The sequence below is a fragment of the Cheilinus undulatus genome, linkage group 3 (assembly GCF_018320785.1).
Source record: "Cheilinus undulatus linkage group 3, ASM1832078v1, whole genome shotgun sequence".
Lineage (NCBI taxonomy): Eukaryota > Metazoa > Chordata > Actinopteri > Labriformes > Labridae > Cheilinus > Cheilinus undulatus.
Genome location: NC_054867.1, coordinates 27,462,535 through 27,481,426, shown reverse-complemented (window position 1 = coordinate 27,481,426; position 18,892 = coordinate 27,462,535). Strand labels below are relative to the sequence as shown.

The 18,892-nt window shown below is 39.5% G+C and overlaps 2 protein-coding genes across 2 annotated transcripts in view; one reads left to right on the top strand and one right to left on the bottom strand.

Moving 5' to 3' along the window:
* slc4a8 (solute carrier family 4 member 8) overlaps positions 1-4,698 on the bottom strand; it is a 47,755-nt gene extending 43,057 nt beyond the window's left edge. The window contains exon 1 of the mRNA XM_041782656.1: positions 4,488-4,698. Coding sequence (XP_041638590.1) covers positions 4,488-4,526 — 39 coding nt within the window. The 5' untranslated portion in view covers positions 4,527-4,698. The remainder of the gene's footprint in view (positions 1-4,487) is intronic.
* A 1,988-nt stretch (positions 4,699-6,686) lies between these two features.
* Positions 6,687-17,850, top strand: ttll3 (tubulin tyrosine ligase-like family, member 3). Its single transcript, XM_041782654.1, has 12 exons — positions 6,687-6,770; positions 7,569-7,712; positions 7,786-7,957; positions 8,414-8,469; positions 10,992-11,120; positions 11,227-11,341; positions 11,590-11,670; positions 11,769-11,943; positions 14,196-14,344; positions 15,318-15,561; positions 15,682-16,117; positions 17,107-17,850. Exons 1-12 carry the CDS (start codon positions 6,687-6,689, stop codon positions 17,848-17,850), a joined length of 2,529 nt encoding a protein of 842 aa, XP_041638588.1.
* Positions 17,851-18,892: the final 1,042 nt, after the last annotated feature.

The window sequence follows — 18,892 nt, the reverse complement described above, 5'->3', positions numbered from 1 at the left end:
TATTATGTGTAAAGGAGTGCTGGTGCAGCCATAAGAGTGGGTCTGTGAGTGGTGGTGTAGGCATACACTTAATATCAGGGTCACTCATAAACATCCTGATCAGTATCCACTGAATGATCTCCATCATACAGATGTGTATTCAACAGAAAAGTGGAACAGTGCAGATAGTAACAGCATATTCACAGCATTATCTAGACCAGAGGCTCCCAAATGGTGCACTGGTATGAGACAAGTCTAGGTGTGCCATGGGAATTTGTACAATCATAATTTATTTCTATGTAATGTTTTAAACAGGCTATTTTGCGTGGTTATGTTCTGCCTTGAGATTTTGGCTTGAACTGAAGTGTGCCTGGCCAAAAAAAAGTCTGAAAAATCAATGATCTAGAAAATACATCTCTTTTGGTTGTATACATGTTATATAATTTACTGGTAATGCTCAAAAAATCCAAGTCAAGTCTCAGGTCTTATGGTGGTGCCACAAGTCCAGTCTCAATTCTTTGAGAGAAAAGTCCAAGTCAAGTTTAACGTCACTAGAGCCAAAAGTCCAAGAGAAGTCCCAAGTCTTTTGTCAAAATTGGAGTTTAATCTCTGCCCTTCAGTGCAGCTGCTAGTCCAAGTCAAGTCTCAAGTCTTTAGTGGAGGTCTAAGTCATGTCTTTAGTCTTCCAGTGCAGCCACAAGTCCAGCGAACCCATCGTGCATAAGGTGATGGGTTCGCTGAGCAAGATAGTGTGGCGTTCCACACTGTCTTGGTATCCGAGCATGCTGACAAAAGTCAGAGTCTTTCAGTCCTTGGTCCTTCCAGTCCAACAATGCTCTTTTGAGGCCTGGATTTTGACCAATGGCCAGAGGCGCCAGCTTGACTCCTTTGAAACAACTTCTCTTCAGCACATTTTTGGGTATCACTGGCAAGACCATGAGTCTAATGCTAATATGCACAGGAAAGGAAAGGATTGGAAGGGTCAGCTGCCTGATACAGGAACGGCAGCTGTGCCTGATCCAGCCTTTCACATGCTGGGTCCCCAGTGGTGACCTGGTGGGCTGGTCCAGACACTGGGGACAAAATGGGGCATGGAGAAATGGGGCATGGTCCTGGTGTAGGCCTGGAGAATGGCCATCAGTAGGCCAGAGCAGTACAGGTCCGAGGTTGATGTGGCAAAGTGTCGAACTAGCATATGCACCCATATCTCACCTGACAAGTCCAAGTTTCAAGTCTGCAACAAAAGTCCAGGTCAAGTGTCAGGTCTATAGTACAGGTGCAAGTCCAAGTAAAGTCTCAAGTCAAATAGTATTGTCAAGTCTCTAGTCAAATCTCTAGTCGTGAGCAAAAGTCAAGGTCAAGTGTGAGGCCTATGGTACACTTACATCATGTCCAACTCAAGTCTAAAATCTTTGAGGGCAAGTCTGAGCCAATTCTCAAGTGTAACAGTGAAGCCTCAAGTCTAAGTCAAGTCTCAAGTCTTTAGCAATTAAGACAAAGTCATGTCTCAAGTCTTAAGTGTAGCCACAGGTCCAAGACAAGCCTCAAGTCTGTAGTGTAAGAGTCAACTCTGTAACAGTTTTGATAAAAACTAAAATGTCCAAAACAGATATCAACTCCTGTTACTTATGGTAATGGGAAAGTATTGCTTGCATTATTAGACATAAAATACAACCTGAAGGGGTTTCAGTTCACCCATAGTGTGTAATCACACTTTTTAATAAAATACTACATATTTGTAAATAAACAAAACCCTCTAGCTTATTATCCTAAGAATAATAGTAACCTAACAGGGAGGTAAAATCTAAATCAGTGGTTCTCAACCATTTTCCTTGGAGCACCCCCTACTTGTATCATAAAAAATGGGGGCTTTCTATGACAAAATCCCCATAACACAGTCCTGTACAAATTTGTCACTACTAAAAGACCTTTATATGAACCATCCAGCAAGTGTGATACATTGATTTTAGTTAATATATGCAATCAAAGCCTCACACCCCCTCCAAAATCCTCGGCGGACCCCATAGGGGGACCCAGACTTTAGGTTGGGAACCAATGATCCAAATTAAATGGTCAATAATAAACCCGTAACCTTGCCTTTGGTTGTGTTAATAATTAATTTAGTATTTTTCTTGGTTTGCTGACTGATGCCTACTTCAGACTGGGTGTCTGCTGCATTTTGGCTGCAAGGCATGTTAGCCATCACAGACAGCACCTTTGTACATCACAGGATTTTGGTATACATCACCATCAGCATACTCTATCTTCCCTGTGACAATATGGAAACATAAGCTCCTAAAACCCAAAAAGTTTATAGAACAGCTACATTAAAACAACGGTGTGTGGTCTTCATCAGGTTCATCAAGAAACACATTTCAAACATATTTCACTGATGTGGACAGACTAATCAGCTAAACAAGGCAAATATGGCTCTCTATTTATCATTCCCCTGTCTATTTATTTGTGAGACAAACATCAAAATAGACGGAAAAAATGCAAAACATGCATCCGGTCTCAAAAAGGCCATTGGCATCTTTAATGTGAAGTTACTACAGAGGCTGAGTTATTAGGCTACCCTCTTTTTACTAAATATCTTCTATCTGAAGATAGGAGATATTTAGGTCATTTCAGCTGCCTTATCCTCTGAAGGCTCATTTACATGCAAGGAGCAAGGGGTTGATCGAGGCCGAGAGAGGGAGCAGGGCATAGGTGAGCAAGGCTGTAAGGTATGTATCATCATATTCAGCACGTCTACTCAATATTCAGGGTTTAAGGCAGCCCTCTTCTTGAGCATAGCACCCCAGGCGATCTGTATCATGTGTGCCATGAGCCAGCCTCATCGATAGCAGCTGCAGGTGATGTGCCCACCATTGTGTCATCCATTGAATGCACTTCACAACAGTCAGGGAGTGTTACGTATGATATCTTGATAATGCTTAAGAACTTGAGTCAGAGTTGAGTCTGCAGTCTTCGAGGGGTACGTCTGTGTGCAGCAGAAGTGTGACTGGATTATAAGTCTCAAACTCTTCATAGTCAACTTTAATAAATCATGCATGCACTATAAAGTACATAATGATGACTTTCTGGGAGACAGAGACCCTCTACTTATGAATTCTTCAATTCCTAAAGTAGCAAATGCTGTACTGATGCTCTGTCATTTTTATTAAGTATCACCTAATTTACATGTTGGCTAACTCAGTATTCAAATAGTGTTTTATGGACAACCCCACCCCACCCCCAATGTTTCTATGGCAAAAATAAAAAGAAGTTTCAGCAGGCACTGGCTCTGATTTCAGTTCATGCTGACTGACAAAAACATCATAATGATGCACTTGCATTTTTTCTATAGCAGCATCACACTGGCATAAGTTTGAATAGAGAAGCTCCCATCCCTGCCTGAAAGCTGTTTAATCATATCAGAGACTTCCCAGCTCACCGCTGGACCTTCTCTATCCGTCTGCTGCTCTACCATGCTATTATAAATCCGCATGTGGGGGTATGAGCTACATTAGGTCATTTAAATTGTGATACTGCAAGCCGTGTTAGTCATAATTAAACTATATAAACATTAATGCTTCTTGAATCAACATCCCTGAGCGCTGGTGTGTTCAATGGTCCATTTGTCCTTCCTCCTGTGTGTCTTTCTCATCAGCTGACCTGAGATCCGATAAAGGATCACGCACCAACAGGACGTTAAGGATGCCCCCCCACCCCCCACCCCCCATCCCCCATTCACACAGCACTTGACCATAGTCTGTCCTCCCCCTGCTGTCAGGATGGGCTAATAACGATCATGTATATGGAGGTAGACACCCAACACAGTGTGGTGTACGGATGGCGTCAAGGTCATTTGAGGGTAACTGGGAAAATAACATGCCGTCTATGCAAGATCCATCTGAAAACCCAGCAAAGTGTGCATTTTCCTGCTGTTCCTCACATACAAGAAGAGCAGTTTACATTTAACGAGCGCTGTGTTGCACTTAATATCAGGGTTGAATGCATCGACAGGCTTTCTAATCGATAATCTGCAGCAATCTAACAATGATGCAGCCACGAGTTTTTCCAAAACAGTACGTGTGCCTAAAGAGTCCTAATAAGTGAGAGCACAGTAATGTGATACGCTCTCCGGAATGACTGCACGTGTTAGCACCTCAGAATAACAATGTCAACAACATCCCCCGCATAGAGCATCACTCTGCAGAGCAGGAAACCCAATACAACTAAGCATCCTAGGATAACATTTATAGAACATAAAATATGCATAGGCTACATTTGAAAATGTAAATATTGCTGCAAACTAGGACATGCACAGGAGGAAGCAACAGTAGCGAAGACAGCAGGTGTTCTCTGTTTTCTTTAAATAGTTTTTACAACAGCTAATTTCCAGTGCATTGCTGCTGGAGCAGAGTGTTTCAAACAGTTGTTAGAGACTATGTACAGCCTGCACTAAACCATCGTATAGTGTCACAGCAGCACGACATGCATTAAGACATTAAAGGACACTTTACCTGATAGCTCAGTATGCTCTCGGGGTCGTTAACGGGCATTCTGGTGGCCTCTGGGTTAACCTGCTCAGTGTTCCCGGGGTGTAAAGGTGAGACTTTCTCAGGGGCTGCTTAGCCTCTCGGCGCTGTCTTCAAGACGTGTTGTACAAGCATTCACGAGTTGGCAACAGAAGGTGCTTCTTTTTCTGCAGACATGTTTAGTCGAGTGTCATAATCTCTTCCAGGTGAGGAAAACGGTAAAATAGATAATTTAGCCCCCCTGCGATGTGATGATTTCCCGTCCGCGCTTCCAGCCTCCCTCCCTCCTGCCCTGTCGGTGGGAGCAGGATGCAGAGCATCACTGCAGCGTCAGCCAATCAGAGCGCAGAAGCGCACAACGGGCTGCGACGCACTGCTGCTACCCAACTCAATACAGCCAAGACTATTCTAAGCTTGGGGCAACGTCACTCCATACAATGAGGAGTTCAGCGGCTTCTTACCTTTCAGGAACTATGATGGACCCAACTTTATGACCACTGTGCACATATATAATAGTTCACTTGCTCTAATTTGCCAGATAATGTTCTCTGTTCCAATTTTATCGTGGAGTGTGGTTACAGGGTTCCTACACAGTTTAAAAAATGAAATTTTAAACTTTTTAAGACCTCAACTGAGAAAAACAATACCGTTTTCAGCACAACAAATGATCAAAAATAAAAAGCAGATACGATTTCTCAGTAGGCCTACATGGAACCAAGGTGAAATTTTCTGATTTAATATATTTATGCAATGTCCAGTGATATAGGGCAGTGGTTCCCAACTGTGCCTTGACGAAGTGAGGTTGTGCCCTAGGACTTAGTACTATGTTATTTCTACAATTGTCCATTAACTAAAGATACTGTCACTTTTTGTTACACTAGTATAAATAAGTTATTTTAAGCCTTTTCATGGCCTTAAATTTCAAAGTTCAATTAAAGACTTTTCAATACTTTTCAATGATCTACAGAAAACATGGGTTCAAACTAAGTTGAATTAAGAAGTAGAAGAAACAACTCGTGCAACTAAAGGCTCTTTTAAATTCAAGGGTAGTAAGTGTAATAGCAAATTCTGTTTTCCTGATTTTTTAAGCTACAAAAAGGGCTACATGATGGCAAAATGTTTACTTTTGCTATGACAATAATCTAATATTGTGAATCTGGGTAAATTAGGAAAGTTTTCAAATTTCTAATCCATGAATTTAAAGAAAAATAGTCCAACGCATGTCTGTAACACTGAAGATTTAAAGCTGCCTATTTCGGTAGAGGGGAAGGCTTTTATCATGTTATCTTTATCATGTAGGCTAACATTTAGGTGATTTGGACAAGACTTTCAATCTCTAAAGGCTACAGTCAGCATAGTCATTGTTTTTGGGCTTCTAGGTGCGACTTTGGGCTATACATTGCTGAGGCAAGGCTGGTGTTTTCATTAGTTTAGCTCCTACAATAGGACTTTTTAAGTCATTTGCTGCTGGCTAACAGCCGGCAGAAGGCAAACTCCAGTGTGGTCATAGATGGCAGCCCGAATTTCTCAAACTTTATGTAAACTTGGAGAATTTCTTGACCTTAGGCCAAAAACTATCAACAGCTAGCCTGCTGCTATTGTCCTTTCCTCATACACAAGTCAAGGGGTCATGTTTAAAATAAAGTTTTATTTTCATCACCATTGCTGTGAAACAGTTACTTTTAACCTTACGTCCCTATGCCCAATTTACCCTGAGACACTTATAAGAAGGGTATGCGTCTAAGTAGTTTGCTTTGAAAGGCTATGTGAGCTAAACAGCGGTTTACAAGAGCGACAAAAGAAACTGAACAGTGTCACATCGAACTGATCCAACAACTCACACAGTACCTACTAGAAAGCCTAGGATGCCCCCCTGTGGTAATAAAAAGTACTTGTAGCTATTGAATCCACGTTAACACAATAGGGCTCGTGCGCACGTGTATGGCATGTGACGGGCTTATCATTGAAGATGCAAGACGTGCAGTTTCTTAAGAACTGCAGGTGCAGTAGGTAGGCATCTTTATTTACGAAAGGACCTAAAGCTAAATTGACCCTCCCCAGCCTGTTGTGATGGTGGCTTCCTGAGAACTGTGCATATACTGTCAGTGCTATTGTGTGCACGTTGACTTCACGTGTAGCCACAATGTAACTACAGTACTACAGGTACAGTACTACAGTAACACCATGCGATACATGATCGACTTCCGCCAACGCGTAGCTAAAGGACACAGATTTTTTCCGACCTGCATGGCGTCCTGTTTCTCCTGGGTACTGTTGTCATGGCAAATACAAACATTGTGTGGCGGCATGCACTGTTGAGCGAGACTTCTAGCAGATCGGCCAGGTCACTGGGGAGGCTTGCATATTAATGTTCAACGTCAAATCTGTATGTGGCTGTAAGTAGGCTACTGGGGAAGTTGTGAGTAAACTTGTCTGATAACTGTTATACAGGACTTAGGGAGTGGGTTGTTCATCGTGTTGCCATTATTTGTGCACGGGTGTGTCAGTGTGAAGCTATAGAAATTGCTCTGTCCTGTTTAAGGCGTCTTCTAAACTTAATTTACTTCCTTCGTCTTCTCGTTCTCTTTTGCTATAATAATGTGATTACATAGTGGATTAAATGATACATTTCAAATCAATTAAACAGTCATATTAATATGGGTAATTCAAGTCAGTTTGATAAAATCAATTAACACTTCTTTCTAACAGAGAGAGCAATCTGCTTGCAACCTCAAAATTAAAAAAGGTATTACATTTTTTAATAGATATAACAAAAGGAAATTTAGTATATTAACTGTCATAGTGTACAAATAAGAATAGTCAAATGCATTTAAAACTAGCTTAAATCTTATGGTTAGCACAGAATTTTGATATCCATAATTTTATGCGTTAAGTGTACCATTATATACTAATTATAAGGCTGTTAAATATTTCTGCCTCCACAGTGTGAAGGATTGCATGTTTAAAAAACAAAGCGAGAACTTCATGAACTTAACATGCAAAAAACTGGGGGTAGGTGAATAACATCTAAATACACAAATCCACACTGACTTTTTAATTATTCAGATTAAACCAAGCAAATGTATCCCAATACCTCAATCCTCAGTGGCTCCAGTGGAGGGGAGGTTACGTCGCAGTGTGCCAACCCTGCCAGCCATCAAGCCAGACAGGCTAAAAACAGCTAAAGCACTTGTGGAGAAAGCTGTGAAGGTGATTTTATATAGAGAATCATTTATAATGTTTTTTTTTTCTGTGCTAGACTCAGTCTTTCTCTCATTCTCAGTTGAGAAAAGTGTTTTCAGTGCAGGGACCTTATCCTGTGATCCGTGCTGCCTTGTGGTCCAGAGGGTGGGTGGAACGTCGTTTGCTCCCTGCTGCTCAAAAAGCACCACATTGCCATAGTGATGAGGAGGAGGAGGATGGAGAGGAAGGCGATGTCTGTGTTGCTGTTACTGGTGAGACTGTGGGTCTTAATGGGTCCTTATGGGTCTTTGTTATGAGAGGGGTGGATTGCACATGCCAATGAGACACTGAAAACTGAACTGTTTCAAAGCCTGTGGGAAGAATAAAATAAAGTACTTTAAAGTATATTTATACATTTAATCTAATGCATACAATTTTAAAATTTAAACACTTAAATAGATTTTCCCATATTGTTTGTTAGATTATTCATTTTATACAACAGTCAAAGATGCTGTCTTTTAATGTAAGAAAATAAAAGTGCTTAAAGGTTTTGGTTGTGTGTCACTGGAGCACTTGTTAAAATTGATCAGCTAATGAAAGACAGAGTGTCACTGTGCACCAAATTACAGAAATCTGTTAAACAAGCACCAGACCTTTTTAATCACACTCCTCTACACATGTAAGCCTACGTGTGTGTGAAGCACACCTTTCCTCTTGTCTCTTTCCAGACCGAGCGGATGAAGGCAAGAAAGAGGAGAACCTTGATGACATGTATGACCTCATGGTAAGATAAAGTTCTAGTGACCCACATGTCGCTAACCTCCCACACAGTCTTAAAGCAATTCAGTGTAGTATAGCATCTGAGTGATGCTTTAATTCCTTAAAGCTTGATTGACACCAGAAAATAGAAGACACTACAGAAAGGGCACCATTTTGTAATATCCTTAAAACGTGCAACCCTTTTAAAGTGTTTTTTTTTTTTTTTGTTTTGCTTTGGTTCAAGACAAACTCTTGAAGGAAAACTGCATGTTAGGAAATTTTGACCTCTTTGGATTAACATTGGCATTTTCTTTTTACATGTATATCATATAAAACACACTAGAATGCAATACTTTGAGAAAATTTGAAGTTCTACATTCATACCACCATTGTTGTTTACACCCAGTGTAGTCTGGGAAGTGACAGGGACTGGTTGCGTCATGTTACTCTTTTACCTGTAATTTTCTCATAAAGTATGTAGTAGAATTAACCTCAAAGTTTACAGGCTCAGAGCCAGTGGGACCAAGAATCAGAATCTATTGAATTATCGTCTCTAATTAGGAATATTTAAAAATAAATAAAATGTTAAATATAACCATATTATCAAAAAGTTCCAATTAAATTTTAGGTGATTTGCGGTGGGGTTGGGGTAGGCAGTTTCTTGCAGTTTAGCGAAGAATAGGCATCCTAGTGAAACTGAACTCAAAGACTGTAAAAGCCTGTGTTTATAAAGTAGTTACAGATCTTCTTCAAGCATTTCTTCAAAGACCATTGCTAGAGACTGTTAATGCTATTTAAACAAGCATAAAAGACTCAGTTTTATTCATTAAACCCACAAATGTTATGTTGGTCTACTATATAGGAAAGCAAAGCGTCTCTGTGCTTCACAGCTTTTTGCACGTGCCTTAGTGAGTCATCAGTCATTTGGGGAAAAGTTGACCCCTGTTTACCCAAATCCTACAATTTTGCTTACGAGGTCTTTTTCACAAACACCTGCTGAAGTGAACTGTACGGAAGAGTATTAGGGCCACTGAAAAAAAAAATTTTGAGACAATTTTTTTTTTTTTCAATTGTGAGAAAAAAGTCAGAATTCTGAGATTAAAGTCAGAATTCTGAGTTTAAAGTCAGAATTCTGAGAAAAAAAACATTTGAGACTTTTTTTTCATTTGAAGAATAAAGTCAGAATTCTGACTTTTTTTCTCAGAATCCTGACTTTAATCTCAGAATTCTGACTTTGATCTCAGAATTCTGACTTTTTTAACAGAATTGGCTTTAACAGAATTCTGTTAAAGTCAGAATTCTGAGAAAAAAAAACATTTGAGACTTTTTTTTCATTTGAAGAATAAAGTCAGAATTCTGACTTTTTTGCTCAGAATCCTGACTTTAATCTCAGAATTCTGACTTTGATCTCAGAATTCTGACTTTTTTCTCAGAATTCTGACTTTAATCTCAGAATTCTGACTTTTTTCTCAGAATTCTGACTTTAATCTCAGAATTCTGACTTTTTCTCACAATTGAAAAAAAAAAAATTGTCCCAAAATTTTTTTTTTCAGTGGCCCTGATACTCTTCCGTAGAACTGAAGTGTGAACGTAACTGCATCTTTATGAGAGACGTCACGTGCAAACTTTCCATTGATCAGGAACACAGCGCCACCTCTAAATATTCCAAACATTTATTATCTAAAGATAAATTCAGTAAATTCTGTTTTGATGATATAATTTTTTTTATCAGGGGTTCAATCAGTCTGTAGCATTCTGAGATATAACACCAAACCATTTGGGAACAAGGTCTCTCCATGAGTCAAGGCAGTGGAGCCATTACTACTGACAGCTTAAAGAAATAGTGCAGACTTGATCTAGAGAATATTCCACAACAAACTGCTTTTCTTACATCACCTTAGTTGAGACTCTCTATAAACTAGTATAAAGTGTCCTTCTGCTCCAAGCTCATCACGATTCATATGAGAAAAGGAATGTTGTCATTCAGAATAAGAGTGCAGCTCCTTGCTTTTTGTGCTTTGATATTATTAGCCAATATGTTTTGTGAATTGAGCTGAAAGCTGGAGCAGGAAGTGGCTGAAAATGATATGCAGTCCATGGTACTTTTACCAGTATCAGAGCTCAATGAAATTATCACAGCTAAATGAAAATAATCAATCATTCAACTAATTTTATTGATTATATCTTATTGGTATCCCATTAATAGTTCTATGTTAAAGAAAAAATACATACAGTAAATATTAATTCATACTTCACCGTGGGGGGTTCACTTGACCCCCTGAACCCCCTAGACTCCATCTAAATTGTAAAGTGATTGTCTAATTGTCTCCTCTCTGTGTTTCCCTTTCACAATAAAAGCACCAGCCTATTTGGTATATTCCCAAAGCCTCAAAAAATGTTATTTAAAGAACATAAACACAACAAAAGATGATAAAAGGTCCTTTACAGCTATTTCAGAGTATTTAAATGTTACTTTTTGAATAATGTTGTGAATTCTGACATTGTACTCTTGCTCACTGTATTTTCCTTTTTTTTTTTTTTATCTAGTCTCGCCTGGTTCGAAATGAAACAACCTATTTCTACTGGACAACCCGCCGGGATTACATAGACTGTCGCTCCTTACAGAATGACCAAATGACCAATCACTATGCAAACTCTGCAGCGTTTACAACCAAGGTCTCACTCTCAACAAGTTTATGATGATACACACGAGAAATAGAAGTAGTTAGCTTTAGTCATGAGCCAACTTGTGCTATCTGACTCAAATGTATGTTTCTTACAGGTGGGGCTCTGTCTGAACCTACGTAACCTTCGGTGGTTTGACGCAGCAGATCCTGACACTTTCTTCCCAAGATGCTACAAGCTTGGGGCAGAGGATGAAAAGCATGCATTTATAGGTCTGCTGTTTGTCTCTATTAAAATATAACCAGATCCATACTTTATCAAATATGCAGTAAAATGTCTAGCAGTAAACAGGACATGGAAAAATCATATACTGAGAAAAGATGCAGGAAGATATGAGTGTAAATGGTATTAAGTAGCCTCGATCTAGAATGGAGAAGTTTATTTTATATTATCATCTAAAACAAAAGGTAGCCTTTCTTTGATTAGTGCTTGCGCCTTCTTGTTCACTATGACCACGTAGAAGACTTCAGGAGGACGGCGTGCACCAGTCTGCTGCAGCATGTTGTTGAGACAAGTAGAAGGAACAAAGACAGAGCAGAAGGTGAAGAAGGAAAACACAAAAGACACTATCTCTGAGGTTGAAAGTTTCAAAACAGGCCCTGATTTGACGTGTAACAGTTTCGGTCTCCTTCTCTTTAGACTTGAATGATGGGCAACATCAGTTTGCTGGTCCAGGATTAATCCACTTTGCTCTACACATGTGTGAAGAGTTCCTTAGTGTTTTGGAGCACAATGACATTGATGTTAGCGTTGAAACATCTTTGGAGGAGCCACAGTGGGCCGCATTTCTTCAAGATTACTACAAGGTTGTACAGTGAGTATGTTTTCAAGGGGCTTTAAGAATAATCTCTCCTATTCATCAAATTTATGATATTCATTCATCCATGACAGTCCATGTCAACTTGTCAGTTTGACAAATAAAACCTACAGACAACAAGTTCATACAAGGGAAGATTTAGGGCAGTGCCAAGTACTCTACATACCATGTGTCTCCAAATAGATTCTCTCAACAGCATGTAGAGTTCATGTCAGGACTCAGTTTGGGGTTAAATTTAGTCAGTTATGAGTAAAGTTTTCATCGAGATGGGGTGACTGGAAAGACAACCTGTTCCAGTTTCACACTGCTGTATGTACAGATACCTAAGATATATATGATACTGCATGTCAGTATTTATAGTTCACATTCCAGTACTTGGTGTATAGAAATTTGAGCAGAGTAAATCATTTTGGAGGCAAAACATACGCAAACAGTGGTCCTTTAGTTACACCTTCAGTACAGCGCTCTCTATTTTCCTGAAAACCTCTATATGAAATGATATGAAACAAAACAAAGCTTTGAATGATATGCAAAGCTTTATGTTTTGTAGGAAAATTGGGAATCAATAAGTACAAAAAGAAACAAACACAATCCATAAAAAGAGGGGGAAAAGCTGAGACAAGAAATAAACAGGAACATAAGGTATATTGCACATGTACTGTGCAACACAACACAGCACATAAGAGAAACAAAGATAAGAAAATATAAGAATATAAAATCACAGTAAACCAGTATACACCTGCACTTAATTGCTTTTCTAACTTGTGAGCTTGTTACCTGATTATTATTGAAGGAGTGTTTATTACTCAGATATTTAGTACTGCCGTTTTAAACACAAATTTATTTTAAATTAGCCATTTAAAGTCATTTTAAAAAGCAAAACAATGAAACTGGCCATAACAAAATGTATGGTTCCCCTAGAAAAGATGTAAAATAATTTGACCACAGGGGCATGTTAAACTAAGGTGTGTCCTGTAATTAGCATCACAGGTGTATGCAAACGTGCAACCAGTCATTCTGCCTGTTTAAAAGGTGAAAAGTAGTCACTGTGCTGTTAGGTATCATGGTGTGTACCATACTGAACATGGACCACAGAAAGCTACAGAGAGAGTTGTCCCAGGAGCTTAGAAAGAAAATGATAGACAAGCATTTTAAAGGTAAAGGCTATAAGACCATCTCCAAGCAGCTTGATGATCCTATGAACAGCTGCACATATTATTCAGAAGTTTAAGGTCCATAGGACTGAAGCCAAACTCCCTGGACAAGGCCGCAAGAGGAAAATTGATGACAAATCGAAGAGACAAATTGGATAACACGAATGGTAACCAAAGAGCCCAGGACAACTTCTAAAGAGATCAGAGGTGAGCTCCAAGGTCTAGGTATATCAGTGTCAGAATGACCATCTGTCGCAGGAAGACTCCACTGTTAAAAGCAAATTATAAAAAAGTGAGGCCCAAATTTGCCAAAATGCATATTGACAAGCCCCTAAGCTTCAGGGAGGAAGTCCTTTGGACATATAAGACAAAACTGGAGCTCTTTCTATGTTCAGAGACGCAAAAATAAAGCATCCAAAGAAAAGAACACTGAACCTACTGTGAAACATGGGAGGAGGCTCAGTTATGTTCTGGGGCTGCTTTGCCAGTCAGAAAGCTTGGTCTCAGTCACAGGTCATGGGTCCTCCAACAGGTTAATGACCCAAAACACCCAAGAATGGCTAAGAACAAGACATGGGATGATCTGAAGTGGCCTTCTATGAGCCCTGATTTCAATCCTATTGAACATCTGTGGAAGGAGCTGAAACATGCAGTCTGGAGAAGTCACCCTTCAAACCTTAGACAGCTCGAGCATTTTGCTCACGAGGCGTGGGCCAAAATACCTGTGGATGGGTGCAGAAGTCTCATTGAGAGTTAAAGGAATCACTTGATTACAATGATTGCCTCAAAATGTTGTGCAACAAAATATTAAGTTAAGGGTACCATTTGTTTTGTCCAGGCCAGTTTCAGTAGTCTTTTTTCCTAAATGATTCTGTTGAACCACAATTAACTAATTTTCATTAGTTAATTTTCGGTACATTTTTATTTATCATTACTTTCATCAATTTTAAGTTATTTCAGTGACTATTGTGAGTTTGTCTTCCTTTAACAGAAGTGAACCAACAGTTTTGTCCATGTGTGTATGTGCAGTAAGGCATACAATCATAATAGTTATAAAGCTTTGATAAAATCAGCCTTTGAATCTTATTTGTGCAGTGAAGGTGCTCTGCTCAGGGGTAGCCATGCAACCGTGGACCGCTGCCAGGCAATGTTAATCAGGCTGCGGGAGGTTTGCCCTCAACTGGATACAGATGGACTAAACAACATCTGGATCATCAAACCAGGAGCAAAGTCTAGAGGACGAGGTTAGCTTTTCTGTTACAATAATAGTTTCTTAGTTCTGAAATGTCTGTTCTATAGACCTTAAAGGAATGAAAGGAATGTTCCAGATGTTACCTGCGGATTTATGACTACAGTATTTACCCATTTAAGCCTTCTTTTATGACTTTAAAGATTTCAAATCTCAACTCCAAAAAAGTTGGGACCCTGGGTAAAATGCGAATAAGAACCAAATAAAGTGATTTGAAAATCCTTTTAAACTCATATAAAGCTAAATACAGCACAAAGTCAAACTATTTAACATTGAAACTGAACAATTTTAATGCCTTATGTTTTTTTTAAAACATACACACATTTTTAATATGATGCCTGCAACATGTTGCAGAACAGTTGGGGCATGAGCATTTTTACCACTGTTACATTACCTTTTATTCCACCAACACTCTGTAAGCATTTGCTGACTCAAGATACTAACTGTTGAAGTACTGAAAGAGGAACTCTTTCCTATTCTTGCTAGATGTACAACTTCAGTTGCTCAACAGCGGGAGCGTTTACATATTCATATTTTGCGCTTGATAATGCATCAACGTTTTTCAATTATAGAAGTCCCGGACTGCATACAGGCCTGTCTAGTACCTGCACTCATTCACAGGAAGTCATGCTGTTGTAATTTGTGAATGAAGCTTGCCATTTTTTTTGCTGAAATAAGCCGGGGGCATCCTGACAAAGATGTCATCTGGTTGCAAGCATACGCTGTTTCAAAACATGTATCTTGGAGACTGCTTTAATTGTAAAAGTAGATAAAATTACCACATGAGATAAAAGTGTTTCAGCATTTGTTTTACTTCTGCATTTGTTTTCAACTGTGAAAGTAGGTGAAAAATGTTTGACAGAAAAACCATTGTCTCACCTCCTTTTTCAACAGTTTCTTAGATCATAAAAACAGAAAAAGTCCCTCACTTTGAGCTTGTTTTGTAAAATATTGCTTTAACCACATAGGTATTATGTGTATGAATCGTCTGGAGGAGATTTTAGCCCTTGTTGAAAGTGACAGAGTGCCCTCTAAGGAGAGCAAGTGGGTGGTTCAGAAATACCTGGAACGTCCTCTGTTAGTCCATGGCACCAAGTTTGACCTCCGTCAGTGGTTCCTCGTCACGGACTGGAACCCTCTGACTGTTTGGCTCTACAAAGAGTGCTACCTGCGCTTCTCCACTCAGCCTTACTCAGTAAAGTCTCTGGACAGGTCAGACAAAAGAGAGAATGCATAAATAGCTATGATTGACCTTAACTAAATTTATATATTTAAGCAGAGCGCTTTGCAAAAGGTTTGGTTAAAGGATTATTATTTTATTATTTTCCGTAGTTCAGTCCACCTGTGCAACAACTCCATCCAGAAACACTTCCAGCCGTCAAGTGACCGCTATCCAGGACTTCCTGAGGACAACATGTGGACCTGCTCTCAGTTTAGGGCTTGTCTGCAAAGACAGGGCCGTGGAGCAGAGTGGGATTCAGTGGTGGTCCCAGGCATGCAGCAAGCAGTAGTCCGGGCCTTGCAGACAGCGAAAGACTTGGTTGAGCCTCGAAAAGCAAGCTTTGAGCTCTATGGAGCAGACTTTATACTGGACAGGGATCTGAGGCCCTGGCTCCTGGAGATTAATGCAAGTCCTACCATGGCATGTTCCACCGCTGTGACTGCTCGCCTCTGCCCCGCTGTGCAGCTGGACACACTGAGGGTTGTGCTCGACCGACGGACTGATCCGAATGCGTACACAGGAGGCTTTCAGCTGATGTACAAACAGGTCAACATAATGTGAAGTATATTTACTGATGAATTAGTTGGGGGTCAGGGGATGGATTTTCCTAGTGGCTGCTGCTGTTCATTGGTCATTACAGTGCCTATAAAAAGTATTTACCCCTTGGATATTTTACCCTTTTATTGATTTTATAAATCAGTCATGGTCAATGCATGTCAATTAATATATGTATAATATATATGGTATATATAATATATATATTTTGTATGTATACATATTAACCCCTTTTAAAGTGACTGACCTGGCTACCATTACACCCTGAAAACAAAAGAATGCTTCAAAAACTCAGAGAAAGGTTATGGAAAAGTGTAAGTCAGGGGATTGATACAAAAAATGGTCAAAGGCACTGAACATTGCTCTGCGTTCAGTTAAATCCATCATCAAGAAATGAAAGGAATAAGGGAGAAGCTCTGTATACAAAAAACTGTTGCCCAGGTTCTTCACCAGTCATAGCTTTATAGGAGAATGGCAAAGATGTTGAGGCCACTGTTGAAGAAAACTCATATTACATTTCAACTAGAGTTACTTTTATTATGTCTTAACTAGAGTTCACCAAAAGGCATGTGGGATACTCCATCATCAAGTGGGAGACCAAAATGGTGCTGTTTGGCCATCAAACAAGATGCTTTATTGAATTATCTAACTGCCTTTATGAGTTACAATTCATGTTGTTCAGACAGTCCTCTTTTTCCCAGCCACCTGATACTCATAATCCTTATGTTTACAAGGTTACCATCAGATTAGCATTGTTAGCTAAAAATAAATCTACAGTCTACAATCAGAGGATCAGAGCAAACCTGTTGTGTTCCTCCCAGATTTCTTCACTTGTTGTAATTCACAAACTAAAAGCTGTTTAAGTAACATTTGTTTAAGTCTCTGAAACAAGCAGTCAAACCTGGAGCAGTATGAACTAACTGAATATTGCAAAACAAGCTGCAATGGTCTCCATTCTTTTGTGTTACTCTTTGTCACAGGCTGCAGTTGAAGTTCCTCAGTATATGGGACTGAATCTGCTGGTGGAAGGAGCCCCACTAAGGCGATCCAGACCTCTACCTCATAGACAAAGTGTCACATCAAACCCACCTCCCAGTATCCAGCCATCATTAGACCAGTCATGTTCAGAGGATGTTGAAACAACACATGGACTATCAGGTCAGAAACATTTAGCAGTCTCTGCTTTAAAACACTCAAGCAAGGAGAATCAGGCTGTTGGAGAGAAAAAGAGGCAGATGCTGTCAACATCTCCTAAGAGAGGAGAAAAGACTACCTCCTGTGTTCGCAGGTATGGTCAGCAGCCTTTGCTGGCTCACATTGAACCTCAGAGGAAAGCCAGACGTTTGGGCTTTTATCTCGGTGCCAAAAAAGAAACTCTGGTACCACGGAGTCTCTCCTTTTCCCTCAGCCAATCTCTCAGCATGCCACATTGTCAATCTCAGCCTAATCCAGGTCAAAGATCCCACATCTCCAGATGCTTCGCCCAGACAGCCTCTGGGCCTCAACAGAAGAAATCTGCCAAGGGTTTCTCATCATCCCAGGGTCTCCTTCCTACACTTGAGGTTTTTAGTTTGCGACCAAACATTGTTGCCAGAACTAGTACATGCCTCTGTCCAAACTTGTCCTCTAATCTCAGCGTCCACAAACATCAGTCGTTCCTCTGCTTTGGAAGACAAAGCATGGTCAAATGTAAAGGAGCGGACACAGAGGAACAGGAACTCTAGTGGTGTTGTGTGTTGATATACGCAGCAAAGAGCAAAGAATAGAAAGTACTTCAAAGCTTTTGTCAGCGTTAATTGATTAATTCTTGTGTGATCGGAGCATCAGTCAGATTATTGTGATTGCATCAGATTCGTTTGTAGGATATTTGGGACAATGAGGGTGGAGGAAAATCATTTTCAGTCATTTATACTTGCTGAATTAAATCTAAATATGTTTAATTTATATGTTTATTCTATCAATGTACTTTAATATAATTGTTTATTCATATTAAAACACATGAAGAGTCAAATCTCTGGAGTGTGACAGATAAAAGACTGAAAATTATCATTATTTTCATGTTTTGCAGATAAATACTCGTCACTATGATGTAGGTATTTTAAATGACCAGCAGGTGGCAGTAGGGGCTGAAAGATTGTGCTGCATGTTTACGAGTAGGCCATACCAGGAAAAGAAACTGCTGTTTTTACATGTTTTACACCTACCTCTTCACCCCTGCTTGATCAACATCAAACTTTTATGGTTTAGACTATTTGGCACATCTGGATTAACAAAATTAAGTTTGCAAAAAACTCAGTAAGATCTGGTATTCCCCTTGCCTAAAGTAATAAACAACTGCAATGATCAGAAATTGGTTTTATGTCTCTCAGAATTGAATTGTATCCCAATAAATTTGACGGATGACAAAACTAGAATCAGATGGACAACATTACAGAAGAATGAAAAAGGTTCCTAATGATGTTGCAGTTATGTGGTAGGCCCATAAAACACTGGCTATCAAGTTCAAGATGGCGGAAATTAGTTTTTATTTGTTGAAGTGACAGGAGTAAAGGATGAGTTAATTTGAATGAAATGACAGCAGTGAAATGGGAAGGAGACGTTTAGGCAAACAAATAAGATGATGATACAGATTGTAATAACTTGTTCTTTGGCATCAACTTTGCTGTTTCTGAGTAGAAATAAACACATGTTGATATCTGCAACATGAGATAAAAAAAGTGGTAACACAATCCAAGCCAGGTTCTTGGGATTCTACTTGGTATTTGT

Excerpts from the sequence above, each read along its gene's own strand:
- ttll3 (XM_041782654.1), top strand. The coding sequence starts at position 6,687 with ATGCGATACATGATCGACTTCCGCCAACGCGTAGCTAAAGGACACAGA. Across the intron at positions 7,713-7,785 it reads TTGTGGAGAAAGCTGTGAAG|TTGAGAAAAGTGTTTTCAGT; the intron begins GTGATTTTATAT and ends TCTCATTCTCAG. Across the intron at positions 11,121-11,226 it reads CTGCAGCGTTTACAACCAAG|GTGGGGCTCTGTCTGAACCT; the intron begins GTCTCACTCTCA and ends TGTTTCTTACAG.